This window comes from Canis aureus, chromosome 18 (assembly GCF_053574225.1).
Source record: "Canis aureus isolate CA01 chromosome 18, VMU_Caureus_v.1.0, whole genome shotgun sequence".
Taxonomy (NCBI): domain Eukaryota; kingdom Metazoa; phylum Chordata; class Mammalia; order Carnivora; family Canidae; genus Canis; species Canis aureus.
In genome coordinates this window covers 20686214-20702999 of record NC_135628.1, presented here as the reverse complement: position 1 = coordinate 20702999, position 16786 = coordinate 20686214, and the positions used below count along the sequence as shown (strand labels likewise).

The 16786-nt window shown below is 58.2% G+C and overlaps 3 protein-coding genes and 1 long non-coding RNA gene across 11 annotated transcripts in view; 1 reads left to right on the top strand and 3 right to left on the bottom strand.

The window, feature by feature from the left end:
- HOXA3 (homeobox A3) overlaps positions 1 to 1844 on the bottom strand; it is a 45505-nt gene extending 43661 nt beyond the window's left edge. For all 5 annotated transcript variants that reach the window (XM_077856433.1, XM_077856434.1, XM_077856432.1 and 2 more), the window contains exon 1: positions 1705 to 1844. The gene's annotated coding sequence lies outside the window, so the exon portion shown is untranslated. The remainder of the gene's footprint in view (positions 1 to 1704) is intronic.
- On the top strand, positions 421 to 9514 carry LOC144288704 (uncharacterized). The gene is made up of 3 exons (XR_013356674.1): positions 421 to 1078; positions 1711 to 7617; positions 8078 to 9514. It is a non-coding gene; the product is annotated as an uncharacterized LOC144288704 (long non-coding RNA).
- HOXA7 (homeobox A7) lies at positions 3193 to 9937 on the bottom strand. 4 transcript variants are annotated; one of them, XM_077856460.1, is made up of 3 exons: positions 9274 to 9937; positions 5738 to 6325; positions 3193 to 4737 (listed from the first exon to the last, which is right to left on the bottom strand). In XM_077856460.1, exons 2-3 carry the CDS (start codon positions 6114 to 6116, stop codon positions 4403 to 4405), a joined length of 714 nt encoding a protein of 237 aa, XP_077712586.1. In that variant the 5' UTR covers positions 6117 to 6325; positions 9274 to 9937; the 3' UTR covers positions 3193 to 4402. The 4 variants fall into 4 exon arrangements, with proteins under 4 accessions (XP_077712586.1, XP_077712585.1, XP_077712587.1 ...); XM_077856459.1 differs by lacking the exon at positions 9274 to 9937 and adding an exon at positions 7478 to 8109; XM_077856461.1 differs by lacking the exon at positions 9274 to 9937 and adding an exon at positions 7139 to 7210.
- A 2177-nt stretch (positions 9938 to 12114) lies between these two features.
- Positions 12115 to 16388, bottom strand: HOXA9 (homeobox A9). The gene is made up of 2 exons (XM_077856457.1): positions 14624 to 16388; positions 12115 to 13525 (listed from the first exon to the last, which is right to left on the bottom strand). Exons 1-2 carry the CDS (start codon positions 15201 to 15203, stop codon positions 13287 to 13289), a joined length of 819 nt encoding a protein of 272 aa, XP_077712583.1. The 5' UTR covers positions 15204 to 16388; the 3' UTR covers positions 12115 to 13286.
- Positions 16389 to 16786: the final 398 nt, after the last annotated feature.

Sequence of the window (16786 nt, the reverse complement as noted above, 5' to 3'; positions counted from 1 at the left end):
AATCCCAAAGCGGGCGTCTTCCCCGCACCAGCGTGCGCCCCGGGGGCGCCTTGGGACGCGCAGTTTGGACAGAAGCAGCCATGACGTGCCAGGCCGCCTGTGCAACCAGTCTCCATGGCGCTGGGGGTGGGAGGAGGACCCGAGCAGAGCCGGGCGTCCAGCTCTGGTCAGGGGTGGCCAAGGCGGGGGAGGTTCCCGACAGGCCCTGGGAGGCCGCCCATCGGGTCCTCCCTTGCCCCCCTCTCCTCGGCCTGCTTGGGAATCTCTGAGGGGCCCGCGCAGCAGTCGCGCCAGGCTGCAGGACGCGGGGCTGCGGCTGGCGTCGGTCCCGGCGACGGCCACAGCGTGGCAGCAGCGAGCGCCCGGCGCGGCCGCAATAAATAATCTGCCCGCGGCAGCCGCAGTCAGGCAGCCCGCGGCCCTGCGACGCAAACGCGCCGCTTTATCCGCCCCGAGCGCACCCGGGGCGCCGGTGGCCGTCCCAAACGGCCGCGGCCGCGTCTCGACGTTCTAATGCATACCAAGGCGTTGTCTTAGGGTGGGAAAACAACATCAACCGAGGCCACAAAACAAACAAAAAGAACTCGAGCCCAGAACCTCAGGATCCTTTCTGGTCGCAGTCCCAGGAAGCGTCTGGGGCAAATCTGGCCGAGACGCACCCGGGCCACGCCACCGCCGGGGCCACCGCGCCCCATAAAGCCAACGCCCACGGCACCCTCCGTGCCTCTCCACCCCGGGCGGCTCCACGGTCCCCTCCGCGCTCGCGGAAAGTGGGGCGTGCGGTCGCCAGCCGGCTGCGCCGAGGTGGGGGGGGTGGGGGGTCCCCCTATCGCCCAGACTCGGTTTGCGTCCCCCCTTCAACCTTCGCTGCGGCCCCTGCCACTCTCCATAACACCACTACATTTCTCAGCACCGAAACTTCCCGCCAAGCAACACCCAGCCAATTAACCCCATCCTCTCCTCCAACGCAGAGTTCCACCCACGCACCCAGTCCCTCTCCCCGCGCTCCAGACACCTCTGTCATCGGAACACCGAGTGAAGGGAAGCAGGCAATCAGCAGAGGAACCTGGCTGAATTAGTAAGTTTCTGTTGTGTTTTTTTCCCCTCATTCTACCTTCCTCTCCACAAACCTAGTCCCTCCGAATAGAAGGTGCTATGTTGATACTAATAAAACGCATGTCAATTAATTCCCTCTGCCCCCCCCCTCACCTCTTCCCACCTCCCCAGGTCCAGAATGGTCTCCGGTGGTTGGGGATTTCAATCGAGCCAATTGGGTCATGAATGAAAAAAAAAAACAAAAAACCCTTCAAACCCGAGAGTCTGGTTAGGGAACGCAGAATGCAGGGCCACTTCTTTTGGGGGCTCGGCAAGGTCGCTGGGGAAGAGGAGAGAGAAGCCCTCAGTGCTCCTGCCCCGTGCCAGGGCGCTGTGCCACGGAAGGAAGGCTGGCATTACCGCCCTGGTGAGCCAGGGGCAGGCGAGAGAAAGGGAGTGTGTGTGCGCGTGTGTGCGCGCGCTCGTGTGTATGTGTGTGTATGTGTGTGTGTGTGCGAGCGCGCGTGATGGGGGGCAAGTGTGAGCGCTGAGTGTGGGCGAGGGTGAGTGTGCCCCTCTTCCAAGCCGCCCTGGGTGCCCTCTCCCCCCACCGCCGCCGGCGCGGCTGCCATCTCACCACCTTTGCTCCTGTCTCCCCACATGTCTCACCTTCAGATGGCGGCTCCCAGAAGCTCCTGCCCCTCTGACAGCTGTCGCTTGGGCAGCCGGGGAGACGAATTGTCCTCCTTCCTGGTGCCAGAGGACGCAGGAAATTAGCCAGGTTGCGAGTTGCAAAGCGGCCGCCGAGGCGCCGGGAACTGGACGCGCCCCACCTCCAGCGGGAGCGGCCGGGCCGGGCCGGGCCAGGGCCTCGCCTGGCTCGCCATCGCCGGACAAAGCGCAGCCAAGCCCGGCTGGAAGGCAGAGCTCCGAAGCAGGCAGGACCGAGCGGAGCAAAAGAATGCGGCTCTATTCTCGCAAGGGAAATTATAAAAAAGTTCATGTTCACGGTTCCCATCCACATGACCGACAGCGGCCAATGGAAGGGCCGAACAACTCATAAAGTTGTATTGCAAAGTTGTAAATTTTCATAAACAACAACGGATTTATGACCCTTTCCCCATCACTAAGAGGAGGCAGCTCTTGCACCGGCGCCATCTTACCACCGAGGCCGCCCCGACTGGGGGCCGCAGGTTTTACAAACCCAGTTGGGCCGGGTTTTATTAAAAGAGCAATAAGAAGCGGGCCCGACCTAGGCAGGAGGCCGCAGTCGAGGTCTCCGCCTGCCTGCCCAGCTCAGGCTATCCTGCGCTGTCCCCGTCGGCCCTCGCCCCTACCCAGACCCTCCACCTTCCCCGCGCCCACCCGCACGCCCCCGCCAAGGCTCGGCAGCAGCCCCGGCTCGGCAGCAGCCCGGGGCTGCGGTCCCTGCCCCTTCCCACACCCCTCAGCTGCAGCGCTGTGCCCGGCGCCCTGGCTTTGCCTGAATGCAGGGTGGGCGGGGGGCTGCGTCAGAGGCCCTGAATCCCACCTCCTAGCTTGGGGCCCTGTTCAGGACTCGTGGAAAATTCGGGATCATTGGCAGGGTAATACCCCTAACCCAGCCCACCCCGCAGCCTTAGAGGAAAAGGTGGATTTTGTATTCGCTCATGGAATTTGTGGAGGGTTTTTTTAGGGAGGTTCATAGACTATAACATATCCATTGAAGATTCCGTTTTCAAGAGATCTGGAAGATGTCTGTGCACACACACACACAAAATGAAGATGAAAATCTTTGGAGAAATTCATATACAATTATGACAGACAGAAAAGCACACACTCAATTATTGACACGGAAATACACGCAACTATTTACACACAGAAACACATGCACTCAGTTATGGACATAGAATCACATAAAATTATTGACTCATGTAGCAATACACACATACATAAAATACACATACAAAAGAGGTACACACATACCTATGCAAATCCACACCAAAAGGGACTTGACACACATATACACCAATACATAGACACTCAACACTTGGACCCCATTTGTCCTTCCACTTTTGCTTCTCCAAAGCCCCTTTGGACATACAGACTTAGCCAGGCTTTGCTCTCCAGTCATGCTTACCTTTCTTTCCCAGGCCCCCCTGTATAAAGCAGTCCACATTTCTTTGTCACCAAGCATCTTTATTTTTGTTACATAAAACACGGTTAGCTGGGCAAGACAGGAAGCGTGCCTTCCCATTCCTGGAACCCCAAGCTAGAGCCTACAGGGACAAGGGGGACGCAGGACAACACAAGAGATGAAGGGCATTGGGAAGGGCAATGGCTCTCCCCACCAGCTATAAAGTTAGCTCAAGACAACACACCATGCTACAAAGTCACCCCATTAACACATCCTTCCCGAGTCAAGACATTGCCTTACAAATGAGCTCCAAGACTATATAAATGACAAAAAAAATCTTGTTCAAATATACAATATTTGCTATTGTAGGAAAAGTCAGGGTGTATATATTCAACATGGCTGGACAGTAGGATATGGGGGCCAGGGGAGGTGCAGGGAGGCTGGGAGCAACTCTGCAGTCCTACTAAGCAGAAGCTAACCCAGAGATCTGCAGCTAGCTTGGGAATGCTCCCCTCCAGAAGTGGGGGTAGTGGGCCTGAACTTGGGATGCCCAGGCCAGAGAAGGAGGGATTCTAGGTTGCAGCACTTAGAATGCTTTGGAATAAATATATTATTTTTCAATTTAAATAGAAGCCAATACCCTGGTCCCCGGACCCCAGTGCCTTCTCCATGCAGCCTCAGGGACCCCTCAAGGCTGCCAGGCAGAAGCAGGAGGGGCCTGGCCGGGGGAAGGGGCCGGCACTAGGTAGCAGGCGAGCCAGTGAGCACAAAATAGGTAGTTTGGGACTAGTAGGTAGTACTGAGAAGATCAGGTCCTTGTCGGTATGGGGGAGGTGCTGGGTGTTTGCCAGTGTGGGGACAGGTCGGGGCTTCCTGGGAGTGGAGGCCTACTGGGGCTGGGCCCATAGGTAGTTTGGGGTGCCTCTCGCTGAGGCCTGTGCTAGGTAGTATTTTAGCCGTGCCAGCACAGAGCTGGTCCGACTGGGGTTAGGGAGGGTGTCTGCTGGGGGTACTTGGGGGCAGAGAGATCCCCAAGGGGACCCAGGCTAGGCGGCTGCTCGGTCCAGAAAAGATGGGAGCTGGAATGGGTAATGGGGCAGATGGGTACAGGTTGGGGACTGTTTTGTTTTTGTTTTTGTTTTTGTTTTTACGTTTTCTTTTTATTTTTTCCACTTTTGTAAATAAAATCAGTGAGTCTCTAAAGACGCTTTTCCCGACTGTCTGGTGCAGCCAGGGCCCCGACTTGGCCCCTCATTCCTCCTCCTCTTCGTCGTCGTCGTCGTCATCTTCGTCCTCCTCGTCGGCCTTGTCGGTGGCGGCGGCGGTGGCGGCGGCGGCGACGGCGGCGGCGGTGGGCACGGCGCCCTCGGGGGCGGCGGCGGCCGGACCCTCATCCTTATGCTCTTTCTTCCACTTCATGCGGCGGTTCTGGAACCAGATCTTGATCTGGCGCTCGGTGAGGCAGAGCGCGTGGGCGATCTCGATGCGGCGGCGCCGCGTCAGGTAGCGGTTGAAGTGGAACTCCTTCTCCAGCTCCAGCGTCTGGTAGCGCGTGTAGGTCTGGCGGCCCCGCTTCCTGTCGGGCCCTGGGAGCAGACATGCGGACACACGGACGCATGGACACACGGACAGATAAACCAACAGAGGCACAGACAGGACAGTGCATTAGCCAGGCCGCCGTCCCAGAGCCTGCACCTTTCTCCCAGCGCTGACCCGGGCGCGCGTCCCCCCTCCGCCCGCGCCCCCGAACCGAGCTGGGGGAGGAGCGGGAGCGTTAGCGGAAGACCCCAACTGCGGTGCCAGACGCGCAGGCAGCTCTGTGAGGAGGAAAGGCGCAGAATCCCAACTTTACAACCGCCCTTTCCAGCCGGCTAGGCTTCCACAATGTCCTGCTTCCCCCTGACAAAGGGAAATTGTAAATATAGAGTGTGGGCAAGTGGGAGACGCTGCGCTTTTGCCATTCAAAGGCGAGCTGGGCCGCTTCCCCCCCCCTCCGCCCCTTGCTAGGCAAGTGGGTGACCCTCGGGCAGTCCGCACTCCAGGGGCGCCTTTCCTCCCTGGAAGACCGCGCCCCCATCCCCGGACCTTCCTGGGGCACTCCGACCCCCCCCCCCCCCCCCCGTCCCCGCTCTCTCTCGTTCCCCACCCCTCCTTTAAATGGCCCCTGGCACAGGGGCGCAGAGGGGCCCTGGCCTGAAGGAGGGTTTGGCTCTTCCTGCTTTTGAAAAAGGAGAGCCTGGCCGAAAGGAAAAGGAGGAGGGAGGGAGAGAAGAAAGGGAGAGAGAAAGAGAGAGAAAGAGAATAGCGAACAAAATGTTAAAATTCCAAGGCAAATGGAGTTAAATAAATTTACGAGGATCGAACCCATTAATTGGGTCATAAAAAGTTTTATGAGCCTCATTTACATACAATGCTACGGGCTCTCCACGCTATGGCGCCTTGACTCTAATTAAAACCAGAAAGGCTGCGCCGCCAGGAGTCACGGGGCCGCCGGCTCGCAGTCGCCTCGCTCCGCGCTCCGCGCTCCGCAGCCCCGCGCTCCGCGCTGCCGCCCCGCCCGCCCGCCCGCCCGGCTGCTTCGCCTACCTGAAGACCGCATCCAGGGGTAGATGCGGAAATTGGCCTCGGCCGGGCCGTGCAGCGCGCCTTCGTCCGCCTTGTCGCAAGCGCCTTTGGCGAGGTCACTGCAGAGCCCGGGGATGTTTTGGTCGTAGGAGGCGCAGGGCAGGTTGCCGTAGGCGTCGGCGCCCAGGCCGTAGCCCGACGCGAAGGGGCTCTGATACAGGGGGCTGTTGACATTGTACAAGCCCGGTACGGTCGAAGCGAAGGCGCCGGCGCCCGCCCCGTAGCCGCTTCTCTGCGAGTTGGGCGCAAAGGAGCAAGAAGTCGGCTCGGCATTTTGGAACAGAGAAGCCCCCGCCGTATATTTGCTAAAAAGCGCATTCACATAATACGAAGAACTCATAATTTTGACCTGTGATTTGTTGTCCGGCAGCTTTCAGTGTCGGTTTTACGAGGTAGCGTGATATATGATAACATTACACCCCCAGATTTACACCAAACCCCATTTTCTTTTGGACGGAGCTCGCCGCAGCACGTGACCGCCCACATGACCGCCTCCGCCAATCTCAGCAGCCCTCACAGGTGGTCTTGCTCCGCGGGGCCCGCGGCAGCCTAGAATGGAAGGGGAAGAGGCTCAAATATGTGGCCAACGAATCTGCCCGCGCCCCGCGGGTCCGGCGCGTCCCGCGGGGAAGGGACCCCGAGGCTCCGCGCGAGCGCTCAGCCCAGCGCCACCTGGACGCCTGGCCCGCGGAGGCTGCGCGGGCTCGGCCGGGGACAGCCTCCTTTTGCCTGTTACCGAACTCTGGACCGAGCCTGCGGGCCCTCCCGCCCCCGTCCTGTCTCCGGACCCAGCCTAGCGAGGGTCTCTACCCTCTGCGCACCCGCCCGCCCCACGGCAGCCCGTGGGCAAATCTCAGCTCTGGGCAAATCGGTTCTTTGCCCTCATCTTCCTCCACCCTCCACCCCCCATCCTCCCCACGGCCCCCACCCCCGTCCAGGTCCACTGGGCAATAGGCCCATTTAGACTGTGATCCAGATGGGGCCGGCGCAGCGTCGCTTCCAGCTGCAGCGAGAACGCACCACAAACTGGAACCATGTGGTTCGAATAAAGTCAACGTCTCCCAGCTTCCTTTCCTTAATCGGCGGCACACTGTTTATCCGCCTTAAAGGAAGCAGTGAAATATTTATCTATTAATGAGCCTCATTTGCCAACAGATTTATTAACGTGGGGTTCTCCTCCCTCCTCCTGGACACCGCTGTCCTGGCAGGCTCTGTGCATTCGCTGCTGGGCACCTGGCTGGCCTCTGGCAGCCTAAGAACTGGCTAGTTCCTCTTTTGTCCTCCCTGCAACCTCTGGTTCCCCCTGGCTCCAGGGGAACCAAATCTCCTTCCCTAAGGCTGGAGGAACCTCAGGTCCCACACCTTTCCAGGTACCCCTAGAGCTGGGACTTCTCTGGAAAGCTTCTTCAGGGCCAATCATGGGCCTCTGCCAGCTCCTCTTGGTCTTGAGTGCCTGGGAGCAAGCAATACACACTTTAGAGCCAGTTTGGAGAGGAGAAAGAGGGGCCCAGGTGCCTGGGTACCTCAGCCCATTATGGATCTCTATTTCTTTTAGAGACCCCCCCAAAACAAAATAGGGGGACACTTCTCGAAAGACCACCCAGCTCTGGAGGCTTCACATTTCCAAGACTGGCTCACAGAGAAGGGAACACATAATAGTCTCCCTCCTTCCCATCCAGGCCCCCAACGCATGGAGCTTACCTTTCCAAGCCTCCAACCCTGTGCAGGGTTGGACCAGCCGAAGCCCCTGCCGCCCACCGCTCCGTGGAGTGTGGTGGGGCGAACCCTTCCCCTAAACGCCTCATAAACTGCTCAGGCCGCGCTGGAAGCCCAGCCGCCAGGTCAGTATGCCTTTTACTGCTCAGCTCGATTGCACACCATAAACCCGACCTCACAATGGAATTGCTCCGGAAATTCTCCTCTAAATTATAGAGTTTGGTTCCTTGTGTACAAAGCACTTCCCATCACTTTCAGAGAGTCCAGGCCGCCCCTGTTCACTGCACCCTCTCAGGGGGTCCCAGGAGCACAAAAGGCAGCAAGAGGGTTCAGACCCGGATGCAACGGAGCCCTAGTTCCTGCCTAGCGGACTGCCCAGGGGCGTGGGTGGAGAGGTGGGGGCTGTCCGGGCAGGTGGGCGCCTGCTGGTTTCCCCTCGGGGCACTGGGGCTGGTGGGGAGGCAATATCCGGGGATGCCCTTTATGGAGGACCGGGATGATAGCTTGTCTCAGTTGGGGAATGGAGGCTGTAACATGGGAAGAGAAGAAAAACTAAATATTCTAAATAGCATCATTTTCTGGCAGGAAATAAAAACCTAAAAAAGTTTAAGGAAGATGAAGCAAGCAAGGAAGCTAGGAGATCAAAGAGACGGAATTAGACAGCTTTAGACCAATAAATTGTTCCCTGGGTGACACAGAGCAAGATGCAAAGAGAAAGACCCGGCCCCGCCGCCGCCGCCGCCGTCTGTCTAGACTCGGGCGGCTGGAGCAGCCGACAGCGATGGTGTTTAAAGCAAAACCTTGCCCTGAAGTGAAACGACCCAGACCCGGTGGGGATACATTTCGGGGAGCGCGAGAAGGAACGCAATCCCAGCCAAGAGGGCTCGGAGCCCACGCCACAGGCTCATCCCTGCCTGGGTTTTTCCGGCGCAGGTCCAAACGGTCCTGGCAGGACGCACTGCCCCTCCGCTTGGGCCAAGGAAAATCCAGATACTGCCGTCAGGGCCTCAGCCTCTCCGGGCCCAAGTCAGCCAACTGGGCCGAGCCCCGCGGGTGCCGAATCCTTTCTTTCGTTTCTGGGCTTCTCTCTTTCCTCCCGCCTCCTGTGGCAGGGTTTTAAAACGAAAAGGCCAGACAGAGTCAGGCTTTCAGTAAGGCCTCCTTAATCTCGTGTTCTCGATCCATTGCTTTCCTACTTATTTGTCTGAAAAGACACAAATGCACTGGGTTATATGTGATCATATTCACAGAAATACTCGTTGACGATCAGCCTGGATGGAGCAGGCACGTGCAGGCGGGTTTCTCATCAGCCGAGCTGTCTTTACATAAAGACTTTTTTTTTTTCCTCACCGCTCTCCTGGAGAGCTGGGTTCCTACCTATCACACGGAGTGTGTTTCCCTTGCTTCTTGTTACCAAACTGCTCAATATTGCAGCCCAGCTAAGAATGCAAGCCCAGCTCTGGGTGGGGGGAGCGCAGGGACCCTGCCTGGAGTCTGGCGGCTGGCGATTTGCTTCTCTTAACGTTTCCACTCGCGCCCCTGCCCCTCGCGCGGGCTGCGCTCGGTTCCTCCGCCACTGAGCAGTCCCCGGTCCCGGCGCGGGGACAAATCCATGCCCGACGAGTGCAAAGGAGCTAAGGCTGGCAGCTAACCAGGGAAGCGCTTCCCAGGCAGCCGGGCCAGGAGAGCCGCCTCCCAGCCAACCAGCCGGCCAAGGGCAAGGGAGGCCCCGCGCGTGGCAGTCCGTGAGGCCTCTGGGATCCCAACCCGCCGGCACCTACCTGAAGCCTCCGTCATTGGTGGAGAGAAGCGGTCGCCACCGATCTGCTCCTTCACCATTTATTTGTAGTTACATAAATTGAGCTTTCTACCTGCAGCTTGGATACATGACCACGGGCGGCTCTCGGGGAAGCTATATAAAACCCTTCTTACAATCAGATGCTGTCAAATAGTGTGTGTTATGTAGGAAATATAATGAGGACGTGTGCTGCAATACCAACGTGTGTCTATAAACGGAGAAGAAGGGAGGAGAGGGAAGAAGAGGGAGGGAGGGAAGGAAGAAGAGAGAGAGAGAGAGAGAGAGAGAGAGAGAGAGAAACACTCAGGAGATGTCAGCCAAAATCCAGTCCCCAGTTTTACAGCGTGTACAGCGCGGAGACGCAGGTTGTAAACCTTTTGTGGGCTTGGCAGAGACTATTACAACCCAAATAAACACACCGCGTGGCGTGTTCACAGGGCTCCGGGGTGCTCCGAGGGGTTCTCTGTTTGCTTTGCGTTTTCCCTCTGAAACTGTTGAGCACCACGGGCTGATCCTCGCACCCGCACTCGCGGCCGCCTCCTGCAAGGTTCTGGGGCGTGTTCCCCGCCCACGGTCCAGGATAGGCTGGGCCTAGCTTGGGGTCCTCTCCCTCCTCCTCGCCTCCTGAGCCGCTCCACTGCCAAGGAAGTTCCGTGGCGAGAGAAGCACCGGCAGCTTTCACGAAGTGAACTCCTAGCCCGGAGCGAGGATGTTATCATCATTATTTTAAGCATCGCATTTATTTTTAGAACAATCAAAGCAGCCCCTGCTGTGCTCCCAGGGATTCTCCGTCTCGGGCAATTCAGCCGCCAAACGCACACTAGAAAGTCAGCAAGAATGCCTCCCCCCCCAGCACCCCCCATTTTCAGCCGCCTGATTTTACTGTCACTTATTCGAGGCGGCCGGGTCCTGCGGTCCTGGGGGCCTGGCTCTCCAGGGTGCTGGCTCCCCGGGGCCGGGTACCCGGGCGCAGCGTGAGGGAGCCTCCCCCGCCGCCGCCGCAGAACCCTTGGCCAAGGTAGGCGCCCTCTGCACACCCTCCGGGAGGTCACCGAGTCCCGGGGCTGGAGGCCTCAGTCCTGCGGTGTGTCCGCCGCTCAGTCGAGTTCTCCGAGCGTCGCGCTGGCCCAAGGCCTGTCCCGGACTGGGGACGGTGACCTTAGAGCCGCCCCCGCGCCCGGGGCTGCAGCCCCGCAGCCGCCGGACAGCTGCAGCCACGCAGCGCTTAGGCCTCCGGAATCGGGGAGAGGAAAGGGGGGCCGGAGCGGTGCGGGTCTGGAGAGCCCCACCGCTTGCCTGTTTCCCAACGAGGTTTGCGGCCCGGCCTGAGCAGCACAGAAAATATACGAGCGCAGTGCATTCAAATCTGGGGCTCCCATTCGAGAAAGGCTAGCGTCAAGTCGACATCTTAGGAACTTCCCAGGGTTGCGGCGGCGGGAGATGGCGGCGCGGGCGCCTCTTGCGTGGAGCCACACTGCCATCTGCTGGCCGCATCTCTGCACTGCAGCCCCGGCAGCCCGGCCTGAACTTCGTCGGCCGCCGAGGCGGGCCGGGCGCCCCACTCCCAAAGGTGGGCGAGGGCCGGGTCCCTGGGGCGGAGGGGGGGGGTGTGTGCGTGGAGCCCGGAATCTACGCTGCCGAGAGCGCGGTGCCCATAAAAGAGCTGTTTCCGCAGCCGCTTTATCGGTGCAGACAGAGCAAACAAATGAAAGGGCTTTGGTGGAAAATCTTAATTGGGGCTGGACAGTTGTAAACTCATTAAGGGCCGAATTCCAGACAGTTCGCAGACCCGGCCTTTATGGCACACCCTTACTGCCCATTCTTTGAAGTTCCTTCTGTCTGCAACAACAGAGGGCGTCCCAACCTGGCGGCGGGGTGGGGGTGGGGGTGTAAGGGGAAGACCCATCCCTCGGGCGTCCTGGTTCCCCCTTAAAGAGTCGGAACTCAGACAACTTTCCAGAAGTCTCGGGGTGGTGGGGGGAGGGCGAGGAGAGCGAGAAAAGAAAAGGGGGGTGGGAGATGAGGTGAACCCTCTGGCCACATCTATAAGGCGCTCGGGCCTCCGAAGTTGCAGCCATTCCCCCCGCAGCCCTTTACACCCCATAAACGGCAACAGCCCTCATTTGCTTTTATGGCGTTTCAGGCTCCCCGGCTGCCTAGGCCCTGCCTCTGCCAGGACTTGTGCTCAGGAGGGGAGTGTGGTACAGAACACAGAGCCCCCCAGGTAGGCCAGCCTGACTAAAGGCCCTTAAGTGCGGGGTGCAAGCCTTTGGCCCCCTGGGAGCCCCCAAACATCTGTCCTGGCGGCCGAGTCGGGGCAGTCGGGCTCCTGTTTCCCTCCGTGGAGACTCCTCAGGAGGCAGGCCCTTCAGGGCTCAGCCCTGCCCTTCCACTCGCCCCCCATTCCACCCCAAGCCAGAGGAAGGCCCCGGAGACTCAGTGGACCCGGCTTGTGGAAATTTCTGGGGGCGCCAAGATGAAAGGGTGGCCTTTTACTACTCTTGGCCAAGGATACCCGAGATCTCAGCCCAGCTCCTCAGAGGCCTCTGGGCCTCCCCGCAAATGGGACAGGTCAACCCCGGGAGCTAGGCCTGGCTGCCCCTCGTTTCCCAGCCTTCCTTCATCGCTCCTTGCTGCGGGCCCAGGCAGCCGGCGGCGGGAGTGGGAGCGCAGCTGGCTGCCGCAGGTCCCCGCTGCAAAAGCCCGCAGGAGGTAAAATTCAGATTCTGTCCTCCTCCAACCCAGCCCGGCCTGGCCCCCATTCAGAGACTCTACCCACGCTCCCCTGATCCCAGAGGAAAAGGTGCAAAGAGCTGACCCGAAATAAATATAAAAGAATCAATATATTTTATTTGGCAAAAAGTTAAATATCATCTCAACACAACAATTTGGTCAGTAGGCCTTGAGGTAAATATTGCAAAATATACAGTGTATGTTCAGCCCGATGGAAACCCCGGATTCATCAAGGATACAAATCTACAGTAGCCCAATGGCGGTTTCATAGTGTATAATTTATTATCAATAAAATTAACTCCATTACAATAAGCATTCATTCCCCCCCCAATTAAAATTAAATGTAAACCATAGGTAGTAACCTTCTGCACATATGTATAGCTCCGAATTTCCTCAATGTTCATCCGGTGCAAAAACAATATTCAAGCTTGTCTGATTACTTTTTCTTTAATATGTGGATTATATATACAATGGACAAGACAGGTCTATAGAGCATGTAGAGACTAAAATGCCCACATTTCAAAAGAAGAGAAAAACCATGAATCTATGCATCCTGGAGAACACTTTCTTTCTTTTAAAATTTTATTTCACTGAGAAATCCTTACAGCTAGTTTACAGTCAAAGGTGAACAGCCTAGTCATACAGAAGACATATTCCACTACAGAGCTATACTCTATGCAACTGTTTTTCTCCCTCATCAACAACCTGAGTTGAAATTGAATTCTAAGCTTTCACAATCACAACGGGTGCATCACCCAGCACAGAAGTTTGAGTCACAAAACATAATTACCACAATAAAACACAGTGTTCAAGTATCTGGGCAGATCGCTCTGCCACACAAAGAGTAAATTAAATTAACTACACAGACTAAAAACTATACAGCCCGCCAGTCAACAGTTGTGCATTATAAAAAGGTAGTTTTTTTGTTTGTTTGTTTGTTTGTTTGAAGTCAGGAACAGGTAGATTGTTTAAAAAATATATACAAGCCAGCACACACAGCCATCAGCGCTAATGTCCCCCCACCTTTTTTCATCTTATAGAAAATGGAAAGCTTACAATACCTCCTCCATCAAAGCGGCAGGCGGAGGAGCCGGCCAGAGCAGGGTTTGCCAGGGGGAGAGGAGGCCAGGAGTTTAGAGCCGCTTTGTGCGGGGTGGTGGAGGCCTGGGGTGGAATGGGGGGGGGGGGAGAAGGGATCGGGCAGTTCTTTCTCGTTCTCTCTAGCTCGCTCGCTCTCTCTTTTCTAAATGAACTCCGTTCGAATCACTCGTCTTTTGCCCGGTCCTTGTTGATTTTCTTCATTTTCATCCTGCGGTTCTGAAACCAGATCTTCACCTGTCTCTCGGTGAGGTTGAGCAGTCGGGCCACCTCGTACCTGCGGTCCCTGGTAAGGTACATGTTGAACAGAAACTCTTTCTCCAGTTCCAGCGTCTGGTGTTTGGTGTAGGGGCAGCGCTTCTTTCTCGTGGAGCGCGCATGGAGCCAATTGGCAGCAGGGTTGCCTGCGAGGGAGACAGACAAGGGGGTTCAGAACGAGGAGAAGCACCCACCTCCCCCCTCCACTGGGGGCCAGGGAACCTCCTGGGGTCGTCGGCCAAAGCGCAGGATGCTGCGGAATTGGTTAGGGAAGGGCAGCGGAACCCGTACACAATGGAACTGTGGCCGACAGACAGAGGACCGGTCACTTACAATCGCACGCAGTAAAACCTCGGCCTCCCCCTCCCTCACGAGACCCTCCTTTCTCCTCCTCTGTCCCCTGGTCCGTTTCCTCTCCTTCTTTCCACCCTCTGCACACTGTGCAAGGAGTGAAATTTGGAAATAGATCCTCTTCTGGCCAGGCACAGGGACAGCACGCTGCCCTGTGTTCCTGTAACACTCATATTCTCTTCTCCCTCTTACTATCTCACACACACGCATACACACTGTCTCTGTGTGTAGCCTCCCTTCCCCTCCTTTCCTTCTCTCCCCAATCCTTCTTTGACCTCCCCGAAAGGCCGTGGGAGCCTCCGGCAGCCCTCACCGCGCGCCCCAAGGGCGCGGATCACTTCTCCAGTGTATTTGAATAATCTGGCAAGGGGACCACCGTGGCCCGGTCGCCTACAGCCTCATCCTGGGCAGGATTTACGCCGCCACTGGCTGAAGGCAAGAAGTGGAGGGAATCGGCCGTCTTCTCCAGGGTCTAGGCTGCAGTTGCTGCCGCCGCTCCAGGACAATCTAGCCGCACAAAAGATTCTCTGCCGAGCTGCTTTCGAAGAACGGCCCAAAGTATTGCTGTCTCGGTACCGGGCAGCCAGGGAGAGGGGCGGCTGGTCTTGGCTTGGCCGGCAGCGCCCGCCCCGCCCTCTCTCTCTCTCTCTCTCTCTCTCATCCCGCAGCAGCCGCCTCCCCTCCCCCCTCAACCCGGTAGCCGGCTTGTCACTGCTCTCTGGAATTGGGGCCCCATCCGAGGCATCCTAAACAGCAACTTCTGGTTCCCGGCCCCTGCTCAAGAGGCTCCCGGCGGTGCAGGCGAAGGCAGGCTCAAGAGAAAGCCGAAGGGCTGGCAGATCCTGGTGGCCGGCGTGGAGGCGGCGGCCGGTCTGAAGGGAGGAGACACTTACTGGGATCGATGGGGGGCTTGTCTCCGCCGCTCTCATTCTCAGCATTGTTTTCGGAGAAGGCGCCTTCGCTGGGCTGTTTTTCTCTATCAACTGGAGGAGAACCACAAGCATAGTCAGTCAGGGACAAAGTGTGAGTGTCAAGCGTGGGACAGTCACCCCTTCTGGCGGACAGTGGTTCAGGTTTAATGCCGTAAGGCCGGCTGGAGGGCAAGCCCGCGAAGGAGAGCGCGCCGGGCGTGGGCTCCAGCCAGGAGCGCATGTACCTGCCGTCCGGCGCCGCCGCCGCCACGGGCGCCTGGGGGTGCACGTAGGGGTGGTGGTGATGGTGGTGGTACACGGCAGCGGGCACCGCGTTGGCGCCCGCCGCGTGCACCGGGTTCCACGAGGCGCCGAACACCGCCGCCTTGGACTGGAAGCTGCACGGGCTGAAGTCGGGGTGTTCCGCCAGCGCGGTGGCCTGCCGGGGAGGCTGACCCAGGGCCCCCGGCGCGTAGCGGCCCGCGCCCAGCTCGTCCGCAGCGTCGGCGCCCAGCAGGAACGAGTCCACGTAGTAGTTGCCCAGGGCCCCGGTGGTGGCCATCGCTGTGCCCCGCGCCTGGCCGGTCGGCCCGACCCGCGGAAATTATGAAACTGCAGATTTCATGTAACAACTTGGTGGCACCAGGGGGGGGGGGAAGTACAGTCACCTAATAAGTTGCCGGCGCCCGCGCCCCCATTGGCCGCGCGCGTCACGTGCCCGCCCGGCAGAACAATAACGCGTAAATCACTCCGCACGCTATTAATGGCCTGGTGTTTTGCAGTCATAATTTTTATAGCAAAAGCCATATGTTTTTATGCAAAGGGATCGCGGCGCTCCACGATCGGGTTTGTTTTAATTGTGGCCAACGAAGATTAAAAGATCAAATCTGGCCTTGCCTCTGTACTCCCTCCCCTCCCACCGCCACCACCAGACACACACTTCTTAAGCGGACTATTTTATATCACAATTAATCACGCCATCAGCAAGGCGCGGGTCCCGCGTGCGAGTGCGGCCAGTGGAGCCCCTCACATAAAATTAGACAATAATTGAAGCCATAAAAAAGCAGCCAAATCGCATTCTCGCTCTACTGTATTTAAATCTATATTTATGATATTTCATAAGGAGTTATTGTTTCAGAAGCCACACAGGCCGGTGGAAAAGTTGGGAACGACCCACAGATTCGTTTGCTTCGCCGTGGCTCCCAGCTGTAAAAATTTACGAGGACTTGGAAAGGTTAAATTAGAGTGTTGTGTTTGGTCGGCGAGCTCCCTGTAAATAATCCCTGCAGTCCCGGGAGATGCGAGTTTACCCCGGACGGGCCGCGAAAAGTCAAATTCAACGCAGTATCCGTCCCAAACTGAGTCACCACCGCCCCTGCCCGAGTGCGCTGGGCAGCGACAGGCCCTGGAGAGGGCACTGCCTATTGTGGGGGCCTGAAATCTGCCCCCATGGGATCCCAGGACACCCGGGCAGCTAGCTCCTAGCTTCGCCCGCTGCGCCTCCAGCGAGCGCTCCACCGAGGAGCGGCCAGCCGTCCCAGCAGCCAAGGGTTGGAGGCCTGGTTGTGCCGCGGGTTCGGTCCCGGCCCCGCGCCCCCGCGCGCCCCCGCGCCCGACGAGTCCTCTGCGGGGAATCAGGAGGAGACCCAGGCGAACGCAGCGGGAGACCCAAAACTGTGCCTCGACCCCAAAGGCCCTCACGCTGAGCTCGGCAAGTTTGTCGCGTTCCCCCAACCCGAGCCTGCAGGAAAAAAAAAAAAAAACCCACGAGGCAGCCTCCGTGGAGGGCGAGATCGGCTTGCGAGAAGGCAGCCCCGCCGCACAGACCGCGGGGCTCCGGGAACTGCGAGGCCCGCACGGGAGCGGTCGGCCTCGCCGCCCAGGATGGGTTCTTCAGGGCTCCCTCCTTCCTTCCTTTCTGGCCACTGCCCCGGGCCCCGCCTCGGTTTTCACCAGGCCGGACAGCCCGAAGCTGGGCGACCGCAGCTCAAGTCCAGGGCTAGATATTAAAGCGGGGAGGGGCACGGGGCATTGACTTTAATCCCATTCCTTAGCTTGGCCACATTGAGGAGGGCCTTTCTCACCCCTCAGTCTTGCAGGGTTAAATTAAAAGGCCTCTGGTAGTTGGAAGAAAAAAAAACCCAC